The sequence below is a fragment of the Physeter macrocephalus genome, chromosome 7, assembly GCF_002837175.3.
Source record: "Physeter macrocephalus isolate SW-GA chromosome 7, ASM283717v5, whole genome shotgun sequence".
Taxonomy (NCBI): domain Eukaryota; kingdom Metazoa; phylum Chordata; class Mammalia; order Artiodactyla; family Physeteridae; genus Physeter; species Physeter macrocephalus.
The window spans coordinates 118,526,053-118,549,572 of NC_041220.1; the positions used below are offsets into that span (position 1 = coordinate 118,526,053).

The following is a 23,520-nucleotide window of genomic DNA, read 5'->3' on the forward strand; positions in this document are numbered from 1 at the left end:
CACATCGAGTTCTTATTACATGTGTAACCCAATCATGATGAAACAGAAAAACACTCCACAAAACAAAAGCTCAAGGAAATAAGGCTAAGGAATGAGTTAAGGTATTTATAAGTTATGAAAATGATAGCTTATGGTAAGTATTCTAATCCCACTGAATATGAGGAAGGACAGAAGAAGCTTAACTGGAATTTAAAATTGGTTAGGAAGGGGAACTTTCCTGCTTATGTGGTTGAAAATAACCATCATTTTTTTAAATCAGAGAAGGCTTTGGAATTTCTTCTCTGGATTTTTTTTTTTTTAATGAAAATTACCTTTTGGAAATTGTTTAGCCATCATGTAACTCCAACTTAAGCAAACTGACTATGTCCAAAGCTGCTACAGAAAGAAACAAAACTCATTCCCAATTTGTTCTGGGATAATAACACATCATCTTACTTATGAGAAGACAAATTACATACTTCAGCCTCTCTCTATTGTATCTTGATTTAATCAGAAAATTAATATATTAAGAAATGTAAAAAATAAAAAATATTTTCACTTATAATAAGTAAAATTAAATTATTCAGTAAGGATAAAACAATTTTATAACTTTAAAAGTTTTGATTTTAAATTTATAGTAGAGCTATAAGATAACTGTTTATCCACAGGATATATTGATATTAGTGATAAAATCCAAGTAGAAATAAAATATCTGGAAAATGCACCATATATATTTATGCTTCTTTGCCAGTTATATCCAAATGGTAGCTCTTTGGATTATACTTTGATGATAATTTCTTTTTCCCTTTCTCTTTTCTTTGTCTTTATATTTCCAACTGACTTGACTTAGGCTTCTCTCTAATTATCTGGAACAAGATATAATTTAAATTACAACCAAGTATTCACTGACCCCCATCTCTTAAACAAGACTGAATGAGTAGATGAGACAAGTTAACAAAACAGACTTGAATTGAAATATAATAATTTTTCAAGTCAACATTGGAGAAGTTGAATATTCATTGAGCTATATGCCCAAGCTGAAAAAAAATTAAAATATCTTTTAAAATTTCTTTGTCTAAAAATATGAGAATAATATTGGGGAGGATAGTGATTTTGCAAGAAAGTGAGATAAAGCCTACTCTATAAAAACAAACACTTAGAATAAAAAAAAATTAGGATCCAAATTATTCACAATAATAAAGGAGCCTCCTCTTTTTACAGGGTGTTGTTAATATATTGTTCCCTTAGAACATAAAGAGTTAAGAAAAAATAGAAGAGGATCTAAGCTATGAAAAGCAAAAATATTAAGAAATATTACAAATATACTAGAAATCAGTAAGACACATATTCACTTGATAAATATTTAGTGACTGTTTACTCTACGCCATGTAATGTCAGATACAAGACAAATTTAAAATTTTAAGACAAGGTCTGTGCCTTTGAAGAACTGTAGTACTGGTAAGTGTCAATAAAATGTGTGAATAAAAAAGGAGAAACCCATCTGCAGGAATAAGCAAAGGAAGTAAAATTTGACTTGAGTTTTGAAGGATAAATCACAGGATGAGAAAGGGGTAAAAGGCATTACAAAAGGAACAGCATGAAAAGGCATAAAAGTATGAGAAAGAGATAAGTTCATGAAATTGTGACATGATCAGATGTAAGTAGGTACTTGGGTACTTGGAGGAGTGATGAGAAAGGAGTCTGGGAGGGTAGCAAGAGGCTGGTTTGTGAGGGGTCTTTTGTGCCAAGACGTAGGCGCCCCATTGTCAAGTGTACCATCCAATATGCAATTTAGTAAGGTAATTTCAGTGGCTTAATGGGAAAAAAATGGCAGAACGAAGAGAATGGTGGCCATGGACCATTTCGCAAGCTGTTGCAACTGTACAGGTAAGACGAACTTACATAATTATGTATTTTGTCATACATAGAGAATATATTTTACTTTAGAATAATTAGTGTTTTAAATAACTGTGGGCTGCTCATAATTATGAAATGTTTTTAGGCAAGGCTAGGTTTATGGAGGCAGGCCTTGAGGAGGACTCATTACATAGTAAGTTAATAGCATTAAGGCTTCAATGTGAGGTCTGATGCTTTGGGATGATGACAGTTCTTTTATATTCAGCTCTGCCTAAGGTATTTTTTAATTTACATAGCTTTTATTTACATATCTTATTCCCATTTTATTTATGTATTTGTATTACCATCTTTAAATATCTTCTTTTAAAAAATTAATTTCAGAAACCTCTCCTGAGAAAAGTGAATACAAAAATAAATCCTGTATGACTGCAAAGCTAATAAGCAATACATTTTATTGGAAAATAAAATGTAAAATTAAGTCAACTAACCATTTATTTGAGAATGGCAATGGGTCTTTAAAGTTCTTCTGCAACAAATGTGATTTTTAATTCCATCGAGTAGGAAAATTTTAAATCCATCTTTCCAGTATACAACATTGAAAAACAAAACCTAACAACTCCAAGTTCTCTCTCTATTGTTGAGCACAAAACCATACGCACAAATGCACAACATATGTTCTCATAGTTCATGCCCACTGATTTGTTTGTATATTGAACACAATGGTTTGCTTCTTTTACGTTTCTTTAAAAAAAAAAAAAAAGTAACATTAACTTGCAAGAAAGACTCCAAATTGCCTATGTGAGGAAAAACCTTAAAAGTCAGACAGAATTTCATCTACATGGCTTAAATACATCTTTTAATCTTATGATGTAATGGCAGTTGTAAAACTTTTATGCATAAATAACAAATCGGTCAAGCACACAGACCTTCTAAGACATCCTCTTTGGACAACATCCCCTAAGTTAGGAGTCAGTGATTACCATTCTATGTTCCATGCTAAGGTGTTCAAGAAAACAGCTTTGTATTGTGTGACATATACAAGTGCAGCAAATCTTTTTAAATTTTCATGTTGTTTTGGGAACCTTTTTAAAAGAAACTGTAAGCCAGCATACGGAAAATTATAAACATGGCCCAAGTCTGCCTGGAATCTAATTAGGGATGCCTTCCAGCTGTTGCCAATGCCTGGAGCCTCTATTTCATCTTACTCTCTCCTTCCAAACTACCATGGAAAAGAAAGTTGAACAGCAGTTCTACTGATGCAACTTGAACTGAATGAGGCAGCCCAGTAAAAAAGGAGATGAAAAATCAGCCACCTTACTTAGTGTTCCTGTACATAAAGCACTGCACTATGAAAATCCAGTCTAACTGGGGAGAGTTACAGAAGCAAAATTAGTGCTAAATAAAAAATTATATGCTTAACCAGTAGCCAAGAACAGTGTTATCAAGGTTATGATTAAAGACAGAATGCAGTCTCATGTTTCCCCATGTGTAGAGAGGTTAAGGAATCCATTAATTATTTTTCTATTTGTACTACCTTCCCCAAACCAGACACCTATGATAATTAAAGAAGGTCTGTAAACCATTAGTTTTGATAAATGTCAGGTCTCTGCATCACAGATTTGCTATTTTTTCTCTCAATATATTAACCTGAATATTTTGTCTTTAGCTGTTTTTTATATATATATATGAGTGTTATGTTTATATATATATATATATGAATGTATATATAACAGGGCTTAAGGCATAGCATATTTGGAAAACACTGATCTGGATCTTTAAGGATAAATAAGATTTCAAATAGGCTAAGAAGAGGGCAACTGTGGCACGATTTTACCTCTCTCTTTTGTTTAATCACTTACTTTCCGCTAAATTCCCCTCTATTTTCTGCTATGCCTTCACCCACCTCTTCAAGTGTTTGTCTGTATCTTGGAAATACCCTCTCTTTGAACCTGCTACTTTCTAAATTGCCACACTATTTCTCTCTTGCTTTTCTTTCAAGGCCAAAGCCCTCATACAGGTTACACACACTCTTTATTTTTATACTCCACTTACCCTTTTAATAACTTCTCCAGAATTAAAACTATTTGAGTTTTGGGAAGGGTATAAAATGATGACTTTCTTCTTAAAATAGTGACTTTAAAGCACTATAAAAATTGTAATAATAACTAGAACTGTCTGAAAAGAATGTTTCTTTGCAGGCAAATGTTGTTAAATTAAGTAATCTGCCTCAAATTGCTGTAGACATATTTTTGAATGGCTCACCCAGAACGTATACCTCATAAACCAATAGCATACTGTGGGGTTGGGGTGATGGAGAAATGATTTCTGTTTACCCTCAGTGCAGTGTTCCGTCCCATTAACAGCTTTACCTCTAAATATGCATGACATTTCCTTTAAAAAAAATCTTCTGTTTAATGTTTCAAATGCACAGACCAGTCCTGACCTAGTGAATTAATTCCCTAATATTGAATCATTCTGGCCAGACATGAGTCAGAGTAATAAAGTTCCCCAAGACACTTAGCTGTTAGAACATCAGGGACATATGTGAACCTGTGAACAATTTCACAGTCTCAAGGGAGACAGAATATTTAGCTTTTATGAAAGGCCAGGGTAAGAGAGAAACAGCATTTCATTTGTTTCATATCTTTTAAAAAAATTGAAGTATAGTTGATGTACAATATTATATATGTTACAGATGTACAATATAGTGATTCACAATTTTAATGTTTCATGTTTTATCTTTTATGAATTTCAACATTTATTAGAGGAGACTCAGTTTGCTATCTATTTTATATAGGTACAATGATCACGTATAGCATTTAAACACAAATTTTACAGACACTCACTAATGTTTCACTTTCTATTTATTTAGCTTGACTTTTTTAGACCATTTGGCAACTACAATCAACATAGGATTAACTGTTTCATCAGAGTGTTGTATATGGTTGCATAGTACCAAATAGTATTTTGTTTCTGAAAAATGGAGTACAAATATGAAGCCAAATAGCGTGGCTTAAAGTCAGAATATTCTCCACTTTGAATTTTGATTAATGCCTATTTTGGTTAATGTTACTATGATCTACCAATCACCCGAATAGAACTTTTCTGAAAACCGTCTACTTTCTCCTCTACTTCAAGCTATGTTCATTCAGGTATTAAGTAATGTCCATTCTATCACTAACTGTCTCTTAAATTTTTGTTCTCTTTTCCTCTCTTACTATTATGACTTATCAGCTTCTCATTTCGCATCTGAATAACTGATTCTCCTGCTGTAGAATTTGAGAAATAATAATGAGTCATATGAAGTATAGTAGGCATTTTATAAAGTCTACAAAGGAGAACAAATTCTAAATGTTAGTTCCCAATAACTGTTCTACAACATGTTAACTACAACTTAGTTATTGAATAGCAATTTCCTCCTACTCTTTTCTCTCTATTGGGATACTGAAATGGTTTTTGATGACAAGAGAAAACCTTGAAAGTCTGACACCTGAAAAGCCTTTTCTGCTGTATAGGCATTGTGGTTTCATTATTATTTTCCATGTACCTCCATGTCCCCTCCTTTGGGTGTTAAAGTCTTGCATGCCCCCTCCACTGTAGTATTACAATACCTCAAGATTATTACTGAATTGCCTCATCTTTAAAAGCTATGACAGATTCTTTAAAAGCATCAAAACGAACATCATAATTTGTAAAAAAAAAAATGCTGTAATCAAAGCATTACATTATTGTAATTATTTTCTCTAAGAAATGTGTTTAATAAGAGATTGGTGTCTTTTTGCTGCTGCTCCTTCTGTGTCATTATTTTTACATTTTATACACTGATGCCTGTATTCTATATTCTTGAGAGAGATTATTGAAAAGGTACACATTTGTAGCATTCAGTCAGTAATTCACCTTCCTTGACATGTTGGAAAATTACTCCCAGAGTAGATTCAATAGGCCTGAGTATCTCAAACAATGACCCAGGAGCCCTGGAGACTGGGCAGAGGGGCCCTGAGTCTACCTTAGAAGGAAGGGGTTGAGGGTGGGAACCCCTGCCTGAAGCTCTGCTTTATATGTTTTGTATACTGGGCTATTTCATCAAAGAGATTCACTTGAACAAAAAGTTCTACAGTTTAAAAAAAAAATAGAGTTTGTAAATCACAGAACAAGTTTTAAGTCCAACAAGGAAATAAACAAATTTACCTATGGCAGACAAACATGTGTGAACTGGCCAGCTGCTTGAGGTCAAAAATAAGTAATGGAGAGAGAGACAGCAGTGTAGTTCCTGTGTAGACAGCCAGGGCTGTGATACTAAAATCCTGCTTCCGAGACCAGGGGAAGGCCTTCAGCACTTGGGAAGTGAAATAACACTTATGTGACAAGAGAATGTGGCTTGACTACAGTTTCACACAAAGATTTAAAACTAAGAGACTTACAGGAGGAATCTGAAATTGCAAAAGATTCTTTTACATTCAGCATTCTTTAAGAAATAAATCATTGAAAAATTTCTTTTGCATCAGTAAGAGATTTTTTGCAGTGCTTGTCCTTAAAATCCAAGAAAAGGAAAATGTGGGTTTGCTGTTACATCAGACAAGGTTGGACCTTTTGATCTCAATAGGAGGGTAACTAAGGTGAATGAATGGAAACAAACATTCCTCTCAATAAACCTTTTCTCAGGGTCTGCACAGCTGTTGACTGACTCTTTGGTCCAGAAAACAACAGCAGTAATACAACTTATTCAGGGCGGTTCATAAGCTATTTAGGAAGTGCTTTACTAACTTGAAGAACAAAAAGAAGAGATCACCAACAGGGGACGTTTTTTTAAAAAATGCCTGTTTTTTCTAAAAATAAAAGCAGATATTCTATTTTTAGTCATTTTAAACTGAGAAACAAAATGGGTGTACCTTAAATTAAAAACAATGTAACATAAGAAATAAAGCCTTAATATAATAACTCTAAAATTACAGGTGCAGGGCCAAGCACAAAGTACTGTCCAGACTCTTTGGCATTGACATTAATCCAAGAGAAAGGGAGATATGTGTAGGTGTGTGCATGTTTGTTTGCAGACCCTTGGTATTTGACCTGTCTGAAGGAGCAGCATTTTCAGCATGATGGAAATAGAGAGAAATGTTGAGTTCATACTTTGGCTCTTCCTGTTGGTTTCTTTTTTCATCAACCATCTAAGAAACTCTGGATGTGCAGAGTTTGTACCTGTAAATCCAATCTGGTAAAGTGATGGGAATGGTGAATTCACCCAGTCAATGCCATCCTGGGACAGCCTTGGGGCCCATGGACAGCCATCTTTGCCCTAAAAAGCCTCTTCCTCCACATTTACCTGTGCTACTTTGTCTTTGTTTTGAAATATTAGTAAGTGGCTGAGCCAGAATCAAATGCTCAAATGCAGATCTTCGGACCCCCATCTACTACTCTTTCCCCAAACTATACTGTGAAATGAAATACATATATATTATATATATAATGAAAAAAAATATTACTGCAATCCTTCAAACCTCAGGGAGTCAGGCAAAGGAGAATGGAGAAGCAAAGGCTAATTTTCATTGATGGGCTTTGAAGTGTACAATGTAATTGTCAAAGAAGTTCCTATAATTTGTGATCAGTAGTAACTTTATCTGTTTGAGGGAGCACTTTTATTTTATTTTTTTGGTTTGTCTTTGTTTTTTTTTGCTAATAGCAGAATGAATGACCTTGAAGTTGTACTTGATTCCTCTTTTTCTTTCCAACCATCCAACCCATTTGTAGTCCATCCAAAAATTCTGTCTGCTCTACCTGTGGAATGTACTTAGAATTGACCCCTCTCCGTCACTCCTCTCCACACCCCATCACTTCTCACACAGGTTAGTGCGATGGTCTCTTTACTAGGTCTTCCTGCTGCAAACCTTACCTCCAGGATCTATCCTCAATACATCTGCCAAAGCAATTCTGTTAACACCAAAGTTGGGTCATGTCACCCCTCTGCTCCAAGCCTTCCAATGGCTCCCATTTCACTCAGAGTGGAAGTCAAGATTCCCTGCCTTGGCCTTCATTGCACTACAGGATCTAGATCCCTTAACCACCTTGACCTCACCTCCTCCTACTCTCCCCTACCCCCTCTCTGATCCAGCCTAGCTGGACTGGCCTCTTGATGATACTTGAGCACAGCAGGGGTGCCCCTGTCACAGGGCCTGTGTGGTTACTGTCTGCCTGGAGCAGCAACATATGAGACTCCCTCCTTCACCTCCTTTCTTAGTGAAGCCTTCCCTGACCTCCATGATATTGCTCTCTTCACCCTTAACCCTTAACCTCTTAATTCCCATCCTGTTTCCTGCTATGTTTTCCTTCTCAGGGCATATTGCCCTGTAGCACACTATATATTTTATTTATTTGTGTCTCCTTGCACTAGAACAAATCTCAAGAGAACAGGGAGGTTGTGTCAACTGATATGTTTCCCAGTTCCTAGAACAGTTTCTGGCAGAGTAGGTGCTCAGTATGAATGAATGAATGAATAATGAATGAATTTCAAGGAAACAAAAACAAGAAGCCCAATTTAATCAAGGGTCATTACCTCATGAACCATTAAATGGTAATGGGAAGCTTCATGAAGGCTTACACTGAGTTTGACAAATTAGTCAATGCATAGTTTTCTTCCCTATAGAACATCTAAGGATATGCATTTAACTTTGGGAATCTCCTTTACAAGAATGAGAAATAGTAACACTCACCTACCTCACAGATTTGTGGTGAGGATTAAGTGACGATATAAACATTTGCCTCAACAAAACTCTAAATTACTTATGATTTTTGTTTTGTTATTTTGCTTGTTTGTTTTTGTGGTATGCGGGCCTCTCACTGTTGTGGCCTCTCCCATTGCGGAGCACAGGCTCCGGACGCACAGGCTCAGCAGCCACGGCTCACGGGCCCAGCCGCTCTGCGGCATGTGGGATCTTCCCGGACCGGCGCACGAACCCGTGTCCCCTGCATCGGCAGGCGGACTCTCAACCACTGCGCCACCAGGGAAGCCCTGTTTTGTTATTTTGACATCTGAGATCATTCAGAGCCATATCAGAAAACAGACCTGAAAAGTTCTATTGTTGGAACCAAATCATTAAATTATTCTAGCAATTCTAAGACTACTGATCCAAATTTTCTTTTAAAGGCAAACGATTACAATGAATTCCTCAGCTAATTCAGACTATGTACAACACTATAGAAAATTAGGATATACATGTATTCATCTGGAGACTGATGCAAATTAGATCAAATCCATAGTTTGATTTAAACAAGACCCCGAAATAAATGTCCACTTTCTTCAAGTTGTCATTGTAGTAGAAAGGTTCTAAACGAAAAGAGTAGTGTGCCAAAATGTCTATATCTCCTAGCACCTTTAATTTTAGGATTTAGTCCTTAGAAATTCAGTTGCTTTTTGCTCTTGAGCCAACTGCTTTGCCCAAAATAGGAATCTTTTTATCGTTCATTCTATGGGAGAGCAGAAACACATTAATAGAGAAGGTGTCTCTACAAAAGTTAGACCTTTGAGACCTGAAACAAGCTTTCAAATGTAGAACATAGGAGGAAAAACACAACTGCATTTGCAGCTTGGATAGTAATTAATTAAATAGTCATATGCATAGAGTAGGTGTTAAATAAATGGTGAAAAAAAGAAAGATAAAGATGGTAATAAATAGTCTTGGAACATTAAAGGCTAAAACTGTATTGCAGTGTTAATCAGTGTGGTTTCTGATGAGCAACTTCACTATCACCAAGCAGCTTGTTAGTGATCTGGCGTCTCAGGCCTCACCCTAGACCTTCTGAAACAAATTTCTGGGGAAGAGCCCAGAGGAATAAATGCTTTAACAAATTCTCCAGGTGGTTGATAATTTTATTAATAATTTAAGTATTCTTACAAATTCTAAAAGGTAAACTAATAACATTATCCTTAATTTATATATGAAACAAATGAAGAACAAGAACAGATTCCAGTTTTCCCAAATTGAATGGGAAAGCCAGTTTGAAATGAGTTTCTGGTTCTTAGAATAACTATATTTAGCTTTTTGTTGTTTTACTTAAATAAGATATTCATTTATTTCTACTCTAAAGATAAGCTATGCAGCTATACCAAACCCATCCTGTCAACCATCTGAGTAATGTAGTGGAAGATCATAGTTTTGGGGGTTGGAATTCTAGTCTCATTACTTACTATGGGATTTTGGCCAAGACACTTTACTTCTGTGAGCTTGATTTCTTCTTATGTAAAATGTAGATATTAATAATTATCCCCAAGTTATGAGGCTTTGAGAATATATTGAGAGATATATACATAATACATATATAGATAAATAGATTAGAGAATATATATTAGAGAATAATATACATATACAAAATATATTCCTTAAGTGTCACATAAATGGTACATCTCCACTCCCAATATTTTATCTTCAACTAAATCCTTTAGCTAGAAAATGTACAATTAAATTAATTTTATAGCATTACAAAGACAACCAAACAAGGATCGAAGGAAAAACTGATTTCAAGTATTTGAGCTTATATTTTTAAGTGTGTTAAAAAATCTAAACTAAATTAAACTTTAATTTGATGAGTATGAATTACTTAGTTTACATACATTTATTATACATTTATTATGGCCTTATCAAGAACCTGATGTGTTCAAAGGATATAACACTGTCTTTAACCTCATGATGTTCAATCTCAAAGATAATTTTTAAGTCTAATAAAACAATTAAAAAATTCTTGAGCTCTTCAGATTCAAGAATATGGCACAATCTTTTTATAAATTTGTAATAAATTACAGATTTATTAAAAATCTTAAAATTAATGATCATTTATAGTACACATTTATAGTATAATATACTATATTATAATATAGTATATGTTTAGTATATTATAATATAGTATAATATATGTTTAGTATACATTATGGCATACATAATACAATTAATATAGTATAATATTATACTATCAAAATTATAGTATAGATTGATAATTATAGTATAGACTAATATAGTATAAATTAATAATTAGAGCAGAGCTCACAAGAATAGATAACTCATGAATTTTTGCTAGGTAGGAGAGCAGAGAAATTGGGTCAATTAACTTTTTTGCTTTGCTTTTGTTTGTAGACAGAAGGAACTTAAATTTATTTACATGCTGATGGAAATGATTTTGTAGAGACATAAAAATTAATAACGTAGGAGAGAAACGGTAAAACTGTAAGACTCAGCCGCGTGAGGAGGGGAGAAGGAGCTCTGGGAGGCACGTGTCTTTGACAGGTTCGAGCACTTCAATGCCCTACTGGAGGAAGGAAGGCAGAGACATGGCTGTCGATGCCCATAGGTCAGGAAATTTTATACTGGTGATAGGAAAGAGATAATTCACTATTGCTTCTCTCCTCTCAGTGGAATTGTGAAGAAAAGTAATGAGCTGATGAGGGGATATTGGCAATCTGAGAAGATGAGAAATCTTGAAATAGTAGTTCTGAAGAATTGGACATATACTAGAGGAAGGTTAGAGGATCACTGGGGCATTTTTATGTGCCTATTTCAGATTTGTGGTCATGAATTTAATTTAATCGAGTATTGGTTGCCACTCAGGTTCCTGCTACTGTGTCCACCTATTGGTTGGACCTTCTCAGACGCTGAACATTGCCAAACCATGCTTATCCAGCTTGTGTGGACACTGTGCATGGAATAATCCAGTACTCTCACAGGGTCCTGTTAGTTTCCCCTGCCTTTTTCTCATCCATATCTGGTTCCCTTACCCTCTCTAGCAAGCTGGAGAATGACCAAGTATTGAGAAAGCGTATCAATGTATCTCCTCAGCAAGGGTACAATGACCTAGCAATTATTTTCTGGCTTTTCTCCCGCCAGGTGTAGGTGGTTAGTAGACTGGTGTTGGTGATATGATGGATACATGATACTGATTCTGTCTGGTCAGTGGAGAGAAGAGTCCCATTTATTGCTTTAAAATGATCAACAATGTTCTTTGTTGGAAAAAATCATGTGCAACATGCCTTTGAATTCTAAGAATTCTATTGCTTTTCTGGCTGCCACATCTTATTATACCCAAGAAAATGTGCATAAAGGTGTAAAATGATCAGAGAAGTATTGGAGGGGAGATGAGGGACATAGAGGGTCTGGAAGGATGCAATGGTGTTTTCCCAGAGGAGAATGAAGAACATTCTAGCAAAGGGAATTCTGCTTAGAAGGGAACAGGGGGGTTAAGGGGCATAACCCTTGTGGGAAAGTATAAGTACCCTGGCAGTGATAATCCAAAGAGGGTATAAATGGAAAAGTGTTGGGAGATTGTACCCGAATCTTGTCAGAGGCCAGATTTTGAAGGTCCTTATATGGAATGCTTAGGAACTGGGCTTTAGTCTACAGGTAATGGCAGTTTCTAAAAGATTTTTAAGCAGGGAGTGGCATGATTTTGACTGTCGCAGAGATTTCACTCAGGTCTTAGGGTGGAGTGTGGATTCAAATGCTGCAGGCAACATAATTATTTAGGAAGTTAATGAAATAGTGATCATAAAGCATGTGAAATTTCAATCACCATGAAGCCTAGAACAATGTCTTATTTTAAAACTCTTTATTGCACACCTACTGAGTGGTAGTCCCTGGGGTGAGCTAGCATTCAAAGCTGAATAAGATGTAGTAATGATATTCAAGAAAATGTTTTAAAATGATTGTTGATTGAAGGAATGTGAAGTAATTAATCACTGGACTTTCCATTACCCAATTTTTAATTCTTCTCATTTAGTGTGGTACTCTTAATGTCACTGTTTAAACATACATCTACTTTTGCTTGTCACAGCCTTAGCAGGCTTCCAGCAGATTCGGCCAAGCATGACGACAGCAGCATGCCAAGTGTGACAACCAGCAACAACTCACACAATCTCCAAGTGTAGAAACTTAAAAAATATACCCCTAATCACCTTCCTGGACATTTCAGAACAAAAATATATGAGAAATCCTGGTGGATAAAATATATTAAAATTGAAACATGGAATTTAACTTTTTGTACTTACAGATTGAAACTGGAAAAGAGATATGAGTATACCCTCAGCTTTTAAAAAGAGCAAGTAGTCAGTTCTTTTAAAGTTAGTATGTGATTAAACATTATGGAGCTGTAGCTCTAAATGTAGAAGAATGTTTACTTAAAAACTATGTAATACTTAAAAGTTTTAAAACTTTTCATATATGTTATCTCAAGTGCTATAACCTTTGAGATTATCATTATTCCTATCCTACAGATGAAAACATGGAGTCTCCGAAGGATTAAATTACTCATTCAAGGGTCATAGAAATTTGCTGAATCAGTACTGTAATTCAGATTTCCTCACTACATATTTTATGTCATTTCTGCTCTGTCACATTGCCTGCCAGACGGAAATATTTAAATGATTGTTTATTCATCTTTTCATTCATTCATTCGTTCCTTACATGTATTCTTTGTGCCTATTAGTACAAAGCACTAGATTGGTTGCTGCGCGATTTATGGAGGTAATAAATCAGTCTTGCTACTCAGGGGGCCAGCGTGTGAACGAGGTGGAAAATCATGCCTAATATGACAGTAATAGAAATAATTATGTAAGGTCATCATTGGAATAAGTATTTCTGGCTAAGGAATCATGGAAACCTGTATAGGGAAGGTGGTATTTTAGCTGAGTCTTAATGACTTAATGAGTCGCTGGCACTTGGGCCAAGTGAGATAGGGTGTGAATTCCAAGGAGTGGAAATGGTATGTGCAGAAGGAGGGAGAAAGTCAAGTATAAGACGTGCTTGAGAAACAGTGAATCATTCTTTTCTCTGGAGTAGAAAGTTTGAAGACAGAGAAAGATAAGGCTAAAATTTTTTTGAAGACAGGACTAAGGTGCTTACATATTTCATGGCAGATGGAATGGGGTGATGAAAACAACAAGGGTTTTGTTGAAGCCACACGAGTTTAGGTTCCAATATAGGTTCTGCTGCTTAGAAGCTGTATGACCACCCACAACTTGTGTAATTTCTCTAAAACATTCATATATCATCCATAAAATGAGGACATTTGATAAATATTTGATACATATTTTTTGAAATAATAAAAATATTTTACCTTCAGGGTGGATGTGAAGATCAAATATCAGGATGTTTGAAAAGCAACTGGCACAAGAAGGCCCTCAGGAAAAATCACTTTCTTTCCCCATTCTGCAGTAGTCAATGGGAACTAGGAATTCCCTAGTTTGCCGAGGGTGGTGATGTAGTGAGAGTCATGTTTGAGTAAAGCCAACGTGTTGGATGAATTAGAAGACAGAGGGAGTAAAGGAGAAGACACAAAAAGTGTTTTTTGCAATACAGCACACAGGGAAATGAATGTCTCAATGAAGTTACACTCCTGGGAATATTTAATATCTGGAATGAGAAAAGAACATTGCAACACACTCTAATTATATCAAAGTAAAGTACGGAAAAAGATTACATAAAAACTAATTCCATAATATTGCTATAGGAAAAAGTCCGAATGAAACTAAACTTTGAAATAAAAGACATTTTCATGCTGAGCTCCTATTAGAAGCAGGGGCTCCAAGCCTTTTTGGTCCTCCCTTCTTTGATCTCTGGAAGAGGCCATACGGATGAAACAAAATGATCCGAACCCTTGGCACCTGGATATATTTCCACCTTTCAGGACAACTATTCAGGAAACTCACCAGAATTACCTGAATAGGGATTCACTTCAAAGGGTGTCTTTTTAAAAAGACTCATTTAAAAGTAGGGACTTTGATCATAAGAGTGTGCCAATAGCTTACTTGACCATGATTCTACTGTCAGAAAAATCCATATGTTCAAATAGGAAAAGGCAGCTATTTGTTGAATGGTGTTGTCTATTGAGCCACTCTCTTTGAAATGGATATGTGAGGTTTTAAAGCCACCCTCTCCGTTTGCTCTTACATTCATTTTCTAAAGCCAAAGTGAGGCTTGGGAAAAACTCCTGTTTCTTCCAAACTTCTAACCATAAACATTTTTCTAAATATTTATGTATTAACTAAATATTTATGAATGTAATAAGTGAACTCTTAGTAACTGATCTTTATTGTGTACTCTTAGGTGGTAGAACACTACTTAAAACTAGGTCTTGGATAACAGAAGTGGATGGAAGAGGAAGCATGCATGACCCTTAATGTTTATGATCTAAGTGGGGTGGGGGGGAATACTTCTGAATGTACCACATGCCTATGAATTGGAATGATCAAACCCTACTCCCCTTTGCTTCCTTGAATCTTTCTCCTGTGAAAGTGACAGAAAGAATTCAATTACTTTTTCAGGGTTTTCAACACTAGGGTAATTGTTAATTGATAATTTCATATCTAAAAAGAAAACTTTATAAACTACTGGGAGACACATTCCTTTGCTTCTACAGCCCACTGTGGTCCATAGAGGAGGCCTACATAGATCTTGTCTTCCTGGACCAAACCCCCAGACCTCCTGACTGTGTGCCTGACTGTACACAGTGTGGCTGCAGTGGTTGGCTATGGACAGGCAGAAGGCCCAGCTCAATCAATCTCTAGAAAGAAGCTATAATTAAAACTTGACACTTAACATTTCCCAAGAGATCATCTGGAAAAAATCCCACCATACTTTTCAGTCCTTTTTATTTGAATCTTCATCCTAACTCCAATCTTTCCAATGTATCTGCTTTCATTCAGATTCTAATCTCTCTATATCTCTACATTCTCTGCTCTAATTAAATCCTTCTCCCCTTCTAACTCCCTAACTCCTTCCAAGGAGCCTTCTGTTACCGAAAGTCTGTAATTAGCAAAATCCTCTATGATCTCATTTCTTTCCTGGACATTTCTTCCACCTTCTTGCTCTAGCTGATTGCTGGCTATCCTCTCAACTTAGGGCTGGTCTTCTACCCATACCCCAATTATCGAAGAATCTGAAGCAGGGACTGGGTATCCTCTTAGTTCCTCAATGGCACTTCTACACAGTTTGGCTCCTGTTTCTTTTTAAAGGTGCAACTTTTTTGAAAAGTCAGACAACAGATTAGAGACTCACTATCTTTCCTGTTAGAGTCCCTTATCTAATTCCAGGCCCTGCCCTCCCACCACTCAGTCATAGATGATTCCAGCAACTGGCTCACTGTGCTCTTTAATACAATTTCTCCCATTATTTCACTGTTGGGGCCCCTCCCGTTGCGGAGCACAGGCTCCGGACGTGCAGGCTCAGCGGCCACGGCTCACGGGCCCAGCCACTCCGTGGCACGTGGGATCTTCCCGGACCGGGGCACAAACCCGTGTCCCCTGCATCGGCAGGCGGACTCTCAACCACTGTGCCACCAGGGAAGCCCTCCCATTATTCTTAATGGTCTAAATATCCACCCAAGTGATCCATCCAACTTCCTGCCCTTCAAATACCTTGCCTTCCTCACTTCCAAAGATGCTTTCCTCCATCTCACTTTAGCACCATTCCCCTATCATTTCTAAAAACTGCACTACTTCTGAAATTTTGATTCCAAGCATGCATTTCTCCAACTACCATTATCTATCTTTTCAGCTTTCCAAGTATACTGTGGTATCCTCACTTCAACCCTAGTCAGACAGTCAATCCATTGACCCTGGCATTTTTTCAGAGAACTTAAACCCCTTATAGTTTCAGAAAAACAAGCGATGACTGGTCCCTGTTTAAATTTATGACCACAAATCTCAGATGGGCTCTCATTGCTGCCCAATATTTTTATAGCACTGCCCTACTTAATTCACTCTCCCTTTCCTAGAATATTTTCTATCTCTGTCTTTAAACCTTAAGATCCTCATTCTCATCTAATGACCTCATTTGTTATTTCACTTAGAAAGCAGAATAATTCAGAAGAGAACTACCTCATATTCTCCAAAACCGAATCTTTCAATCTCTTTGAATCTGTACATGCATACCCTCCCTTCTTTCATATTAAAGTGAGTGAACTGGTAAACAATAGCTAAAGCATTTTGGAAGAAGAACAAGTAATAGGACTTACATTCCAGATATCAATATTTATTTTAGAGCTATAGTAGTTAAGAGAATGTAGGATTGGCACAAGAATAGACAAAGAGACTAATGATGCAGAATAGAGTCCAGAAACAGACCCAAACATGTACATTTATCTGATTTATGAAAAAGATGACACTGTAGTGAGGTAGAGAATGTATGACATTTTTAATAAATAGTGTGGATCAAATGGATTTACATATGGAAAAATATGCTTGAATCCTAACTTATACCATATTAGAAATTAATTCCAGATGAATGGTAGATGTAAATAGAAAAATAAAGCTATAAAACTTAAAAAAAGACCACTGTCATGATCATGATTTAGTCAAAGATATCTCAAATAGGACATAAAGAAAAAGATTATAAATAAGCCTACAATAAAATTAAAACCCTCTGTTCATCAAAAAACTTTATTAAGAGAGTGACGAAGCAAGCCGCAGAATGGGAGAAGTCATTTGCAATACAAATATCTGACAAAGGAATAGAATGTAAAAATAACTGCCACAAATCAATAAGGAAAAGCCAGCATCTGATGAAAAAATAGGCAAAAAAATTGAATAGATACAAGGAGATACCCAAATAGTCCACAAAAATATGAAAAGATGCTCAATTTCTTTAGTAACCAGGGAAACACAAATCAAACCATAATGGTATACCAGTGCATAACAACCAGAATGACTAAAATGAAAAAGACAATGCCAAATGTCAGCAATGATGTGAAGCAAATAGAACTTTCCATACATTGCTAATGAGAGTGTATAGTGCTGGAACCACTTTGGGTAACTGCTGGACAGTATCTACAAAAACTGAACATACACATCCCGATAATCCAGTAATCCCACTTTTTGATAGATACCCAAGAGAAATGTACACCTGTATTCACCAAAAAACATTTGCAAATATGTTTACGGCAGCACTATTAATAATGGTCCAACACTGGAAACAACCCATGTCATTCAACAGAATGGATGAATAAATTACACTATATTTATATAAAAGAACACTATTCAGTAATTGGAATAAATGAATTATATCTACAGGCAACAACATGGATAAATTTTACAAACATAGTGTTAAGAGAAAGAAGCCAGACATGAAAAAATACCTTCTCTACAATTCCATTTATATGAAGTTTGAAAACAGGCAAAATTAATCTAAGGTGTAAGAAATTGGGAGTGTGATTACCCTTGGCAAGGGGCAGGGGTTGTTTGTAAAAAGAAATTAATTTATCAAATATCCTATTACAAATACACATTATTTGAGTTACCTTTGCATTTGTTAAAAATGATCATCATGGTATTTCAAGCGGGAAAAATGAATAACAAAATAGTAAAAACACAAAATTATTGCCCAAGATATGAATTCAGCTCAGACTGCCAATCTTTCCAACTCTAAAGTCTGCATAAAACACATCTAAATTTTGCAAAACTCATAATTCTCTTTCTGAGGCCTTCACTATATTCTCTTTGAAGAAGAAATGATGTCATGTCTACATGTCTTTATTTGAAAAACTATTTTTTTAAAAAGGTGAAAAAATTACTTTGAAATAAACCAAATGTAGGCAGCTGCTTTCTCAATCAACCTTTATATTACCAGTCTAACTTTGAACACCTACAGTGTTGTTTCTCAAAGTCTAGTGTACAGAACTTCTGCATCACTACCTCTCTTGGAATCTACTGCCACAACTATTTAAAATGGGGCTAACAATAGTTACTACCTCATAGAATTGTTGTAAAGATTAAATGAGATAAAAATGCATTATCTTGGAACACAGTAACTCTCAGTAGATGCTATCATTTAATACTAACACTCTATTTATATTAGTACCATTATTAGAATAACCTGACACGTTTGTTAAATAACTATTAATTTCTGAGCTCACCCCCAGACCACTGAAGCTGAGTCATTGGTTGGGCCTGGAAATCTGCACTTTAGCTACTACCATTTGGCTAATTCTTTCTGCACAAATTTGAGAATCACTGTCCAGAGATAAGGGCTTACTTATTTGTTCCTCACAGTTCCAATATAGGGATCTGCACACAATGAATGCTTATTGACAGGCTGGCTTATGTTCAATATTGCCAGACTGATATGACATAAATTATTAAAGAATCTGGAATTTATTATAGATTTGTGCAGTATAAGGGAATAGATTTTTACATTTTGACTCCAGCAAAATATAAAGGGAGGATTGTTTTGTTAATAGTATCAAAAGTAGCTCCAGCTTCAATCACTTAAAACTCTTTCTTTATAAATGTGAAGACATTTGAATTCTATCATATTCCACATAACCTATTCTTTCCCTTAATATAATTCAGTCCATTTACATTTTTAGTCCTTTTTTTAACTTTAGAGGATCCAGAAATCATAGATATGTACTCATGGAAAGGACAAATGACCACATTCTCTGGGCTTGCATTATTAATATTAGACCCAGAACTAGGCTTCCATAACCACTTTCTTTCTTCCATCTGTGTTCATTTAAGGAAGGTTCCAGCAATTTGTCTAAAAGGAGAACTGAAAGTGCAAATGTCTTCAACTGTTTAATTCAAGCAGAAATTTAAGTCAAATCACAGTAGTTATTTGAAATTTTTGTCTATAAAACAGTTACACAACTTATTACACTGAACAGAAAATTTTAATAAGGAGAATAAATCTTCTCATGAGATGTTTGCATTGAAAAGACAGGAGAGTCAACCTTTGACAGCAAAGAAAACTGAGGATTTATTTCCACCCTCATGTCTGCTTCATGTATTAACATAAAGATTAAAGGATAAAACCTAGGTATTTTATCAGTGCAAGATAATGTTTAGGAACTAAAGAAGAACTTCTTTAGTGAAAAGTCTTAAACAAATGTTCTATTGTGAAAGATAAATTCATACAATTTAGTTATATGTTTTTCAATTACTCTTGGCTATCTGAATAAATCTAAATTCTATAAATTTAGTTTAAGATGTTCAGGGAGCCTTTATGACTCATTTATTTCATAAACCAAATATAAGAGTGTTTGGATTAGACATGAATAACTTGACCCACAGGCCATCAAATGGACTTGTTATTTTCCAGCCAACAATCTTCTCCTTTATAAATACCAAATGCCCTTGACTTTCTGATGCCACAATTAACCTTTAAAATGACTCTGAAGTACAGTGAGTCTTCTTTACTCTCCCACTGAAGAGAGGAAAGGACTGTTTTGTTTTTTTTCTTTTCTGGCAGTGATGCTAACTTGTGACAGTTTGCTAAGCAGTAGAAATCGTGCATTAAGCAAAAGTCTCTGCAAGACAGAGATTCCTACAAAATAGTCTTTATTTTTCCAATGGATACTGGCTACTCTTATAGGATCCAATTCCAAGAACAACTTCAGTGAAGCAAGGGTCCCCTGGAACTGAAATCACAAGACTGAAACCACTAAGGCTTTTCTTCTACCTCTGTCCAGTGGCAGCTGGACCTCTGCATCTCCTAGTTTAGCTCAGTTCCACAGGCTGAATTTGGACATGCAAATCAGTTATAGTAACCTACATTCTGACAGGATAGAGTAAAAATATGAAAATGAGTGAACACCCTGAGTAGAATATTTAGCTGTTTAGCAAAGCAACGATAATACTAAAAACACTTACTTAAGCATCCTAATAATCTGCTTTTTCTTAGAGTTAATCAGAAAATTCCCAGATGTGTGAACAGCAGCAGAAAACCTCAGATGAATTTTAACTCATGCTGAGCATTTACAACTGTTATCTTCTCCCATTTTGAGAACTACCCTGGTAATTACACATTGCCTTCCTTAGTGATCCTGTAAGAGAAAATTACTTATCAAAGACCCAAATAGAGTCACATGTACACTGGTCAGATTTTACACTGCCTTCCATACGTTTCTTTGGCCCCTCTTCTCTCTGTGATTACCTGTGCCTTTGATTATTCAGTCCCAGATTTAAGAATAAACCAAGAGGGACTTCCCTGGTGGCACAGTGGTTAAGAATCCGCCTGCCAACGCAGGGGACACGGGTTCGAGCCCTGGCCCGGGAAGATCCACATACTGCGGAGCAACTAAGCCCATGCGCCACAACTACTGAGCCTGCGCTCTAGAGCCTGCAAGCCACAACAAGTGAAGCCCGCGCGCCTAGAGCCCATGCTCTGCAACAAGAGAAGCCACCCCAATGAGAAGCCCGCGCGCTGCAACCAAGAGTAGCCCCTGCTCGCTGCAACTAGAGAAAGCCCGTGCACAGCAACAAAGACCCAACGCAGCCAAAAATAAATAAAAATAAATAAATGTATATATATAAAAAAAGAATAAACCAAGAGTCCAGAAAAAATTTGGTCAGTTTTTCTTATCCATGATGGTGACTGTGAATTCTATTGTGACACCTGAAACAAAATCTGAACATGCTCAAAAGCCAAAATAGATTTAGAAAAGGAGAACACTTCTGGAGACCTCTGGTTGGTAGGTGGGAGTTTACAAGTTCTGATCTCATTTTAAAACTCTGAAGGCCCTTCACATCAGGCTCTGAGAGTAAGGAAAATGAGACTAAACTAGTGATGAGACTTTCAAGATCATCAATAGGACATCCATTTTAATTCCCACCACAACTAAATACATTTGATCCATTCATTCACTCATTCACTCATTCATACATTTAGTTCCCCATATCTTCTGCAACTCCAGTAAGTTAGGAGCTGGATCATAATTAAGTGCTTAATATATCTCCAAGGAATAAATATATGAAGCAGTAACACTTACTTTCCAGTAATAAACTGACTCCTGGACGGTGTGCAAATAGGCTGGACATAGTAGTTCTCCAGTTTAACTCCTTCGGCAGCAAGCTTGTCAAGAGTGGGAGTCTTTATCTCCGATCCGTGGTAACCCACATCTCTAAATCCCTGATCATCTGCTAGGATGAAAATGAGATGGGGCTGGGAGATGGTAGTTATGCTGGGCTCCGGTCTCTCTCCACTTTGAGTTCGCAAAGCCCCTTCCTCTTCCTCCTCCAAGCCCTGGCCCCAGGACAGGTAACCGTAGGTGAGGAGGCTGAGGACCCAGAAGCCTGCCAGCGCCCCCATGGCTAGCATCTTTCCGGGCCAGACCCAGGCCTGCGGAGGAAGTGGCGGAGGCGGAGGTCCCGCGCAGCCCCTGGGGGCCATTCACTCTGGTCCCAGCTGAAACTCCAAGGCAGAACAACGCACCGCGCGCCGCCGCTGGCGCACACATGCACGCAGGAGGGGTAGAACCAACAGGCGGTGGAGGTGGAGGGTCTCCACCTGGAAAGAAGTCCGTGCTCCTCTCAGCTGTCAACACGTCCAACAACTTTAATCTTCTACACGTGGTGGCTTAGGGGATGGGACGTGTAGGAGAACAAGGAGTCGCTTTTCTCCATCAAATCGCACTTTCTCCTCCTCCTCCTCGCTCCCCAAAGTAGCTTCCACACAAAAAGTTAATGCCTCCACCCAAAAGTTCTCAAGAGAAAAAAAAAAAATCAAGTAAGGAATTGATAATCACCTTGGGCAGGAACCTTTCGTGGCCAGAACTTTTCGCCCTCGAGGTGTTGGAGTTAGGTTCTCCCGGGGGCGCGCGCACCGTTGGTTGCGGGGTCGACCGTAGGTCAGGCAGTCCCGTCACCTGGAAAGTACTGGGAAGTGGAACCGCCGAAAAAGAGCTCTTACCCATGCACATAAGCAGCATGCAGTGAACCGGCCTCCGGATCACTCTCTCCACTTTTCCAGAGCTATTTCTCTCGGTCTTCTCCGAGGCGTTTGCCAATCTCCCCGACACTCACCAGGCGGCGAAATGACAAAAACAGCCCGCTTTACTGATCTCCCTCCACCGCTGACCACCTCTTCTCCGCAGGAACTTCGGGCAGCTGTTCCTTCTCTCCGCTGCTGGAGCGCACGGGGACCGAAATGGGTCCCTGACCCCGTGCACGCTCCACGCCAAGCCCACTTGGGCTCCGCGGGGTTAGTGACCCGGCGGAGGCGCCGCAAGCTGCGTGCGTTTTGTCAGAGAACTTACTTAGTTTTGGCACTCGGAGTTCTTGGCTGCCTCCACCCTCTTTTCTCTCCAGTGAATCACAGAACTGTACTCTCTGCTTTAGCTCCCCCAGGAAGAGGGGGAGGGGTAAAGCCGGTTTAGAGGTTCGATCTTTTTCCTTTTCGGGAGCAGGAGGCAGGAGGGAGGGGAGGTTTTGCCGGAGAGAGAGCTGCCCGCTGTTCGAGCCCTGCTGGATCCAGGGGGCTCCGCCTGGGCTACCGCTTCCCTGGGTCTCGAGGACTGCCCTCCATCCTCCGGAGAGGGGGGGAAACGGCGGCGGGAACGGGGAAGGGTGAAGTGGGCGCTTCTTCTCGCGGGTCTGCAAATCAAGAGCCCGCTCTCCCATTCCGAATGCTGTGCATGCAAACTTTTTCTAGCTTCTGGAGGGAGTGAGAGAGGAAGAGCAGGAGAAACAACAAATTGCGTAGATAACACTCCTTCCTTCCTCTTCTGGTTTTCCTTTTCTAGTCTCTCCTCCCCCCAATTTTCCCTACTTCTTTTATTCCCGCCTCCTTTTTTTTTTTTTTAACAGTCCCAACTACAAGTTAAGTTGAATTCCCTTTCCCTATTGCTGGCCTTTACAGCCTGACTTCCTCATTAGCATCTCTCTACACCAAGATACTGAAATCGCCTTCTCCTTACATTTCCACACTTACACATAGC

At 37.5% G+C, this 23,520-nt stretch overlaps 1 protein-coding gene across 2 annotated transcripts in view; it reads right to left on the reverse strand.

Moving 5' to 3' along the window:
* Positions 1-22,861, reverse strand: part of ARSJ (arylsulfatase family member J) — a 64,307-nt gene extending 41,446 nt beyond the window's left edge. Inside the window, exons 1-2 of one of the 2 annotated variants that reach the window (XM_007110682.3) lie at positions 22,607-22,861; positions 21,574-22,449 (exon numbers count right to left, since the gene is read on the reverse strand). In XM_007110682.3, the coding sequence (XP_007110744.1) occupies positions 21,574-21,974 (401 nt within the window). In that variant the 5' untranslated portion in view covers positions 21,975-22,449; positions 22,607-22,861. Of the gene's footprint in view, positions 1-21,573 lie in introns of both variants that reach the window. The other variant, XM_007110681.3, reaches the window with a different exon arrangement.
* Between the last annotated feature and the right edge of the window lie 659 nt (positions 22,862-23,520).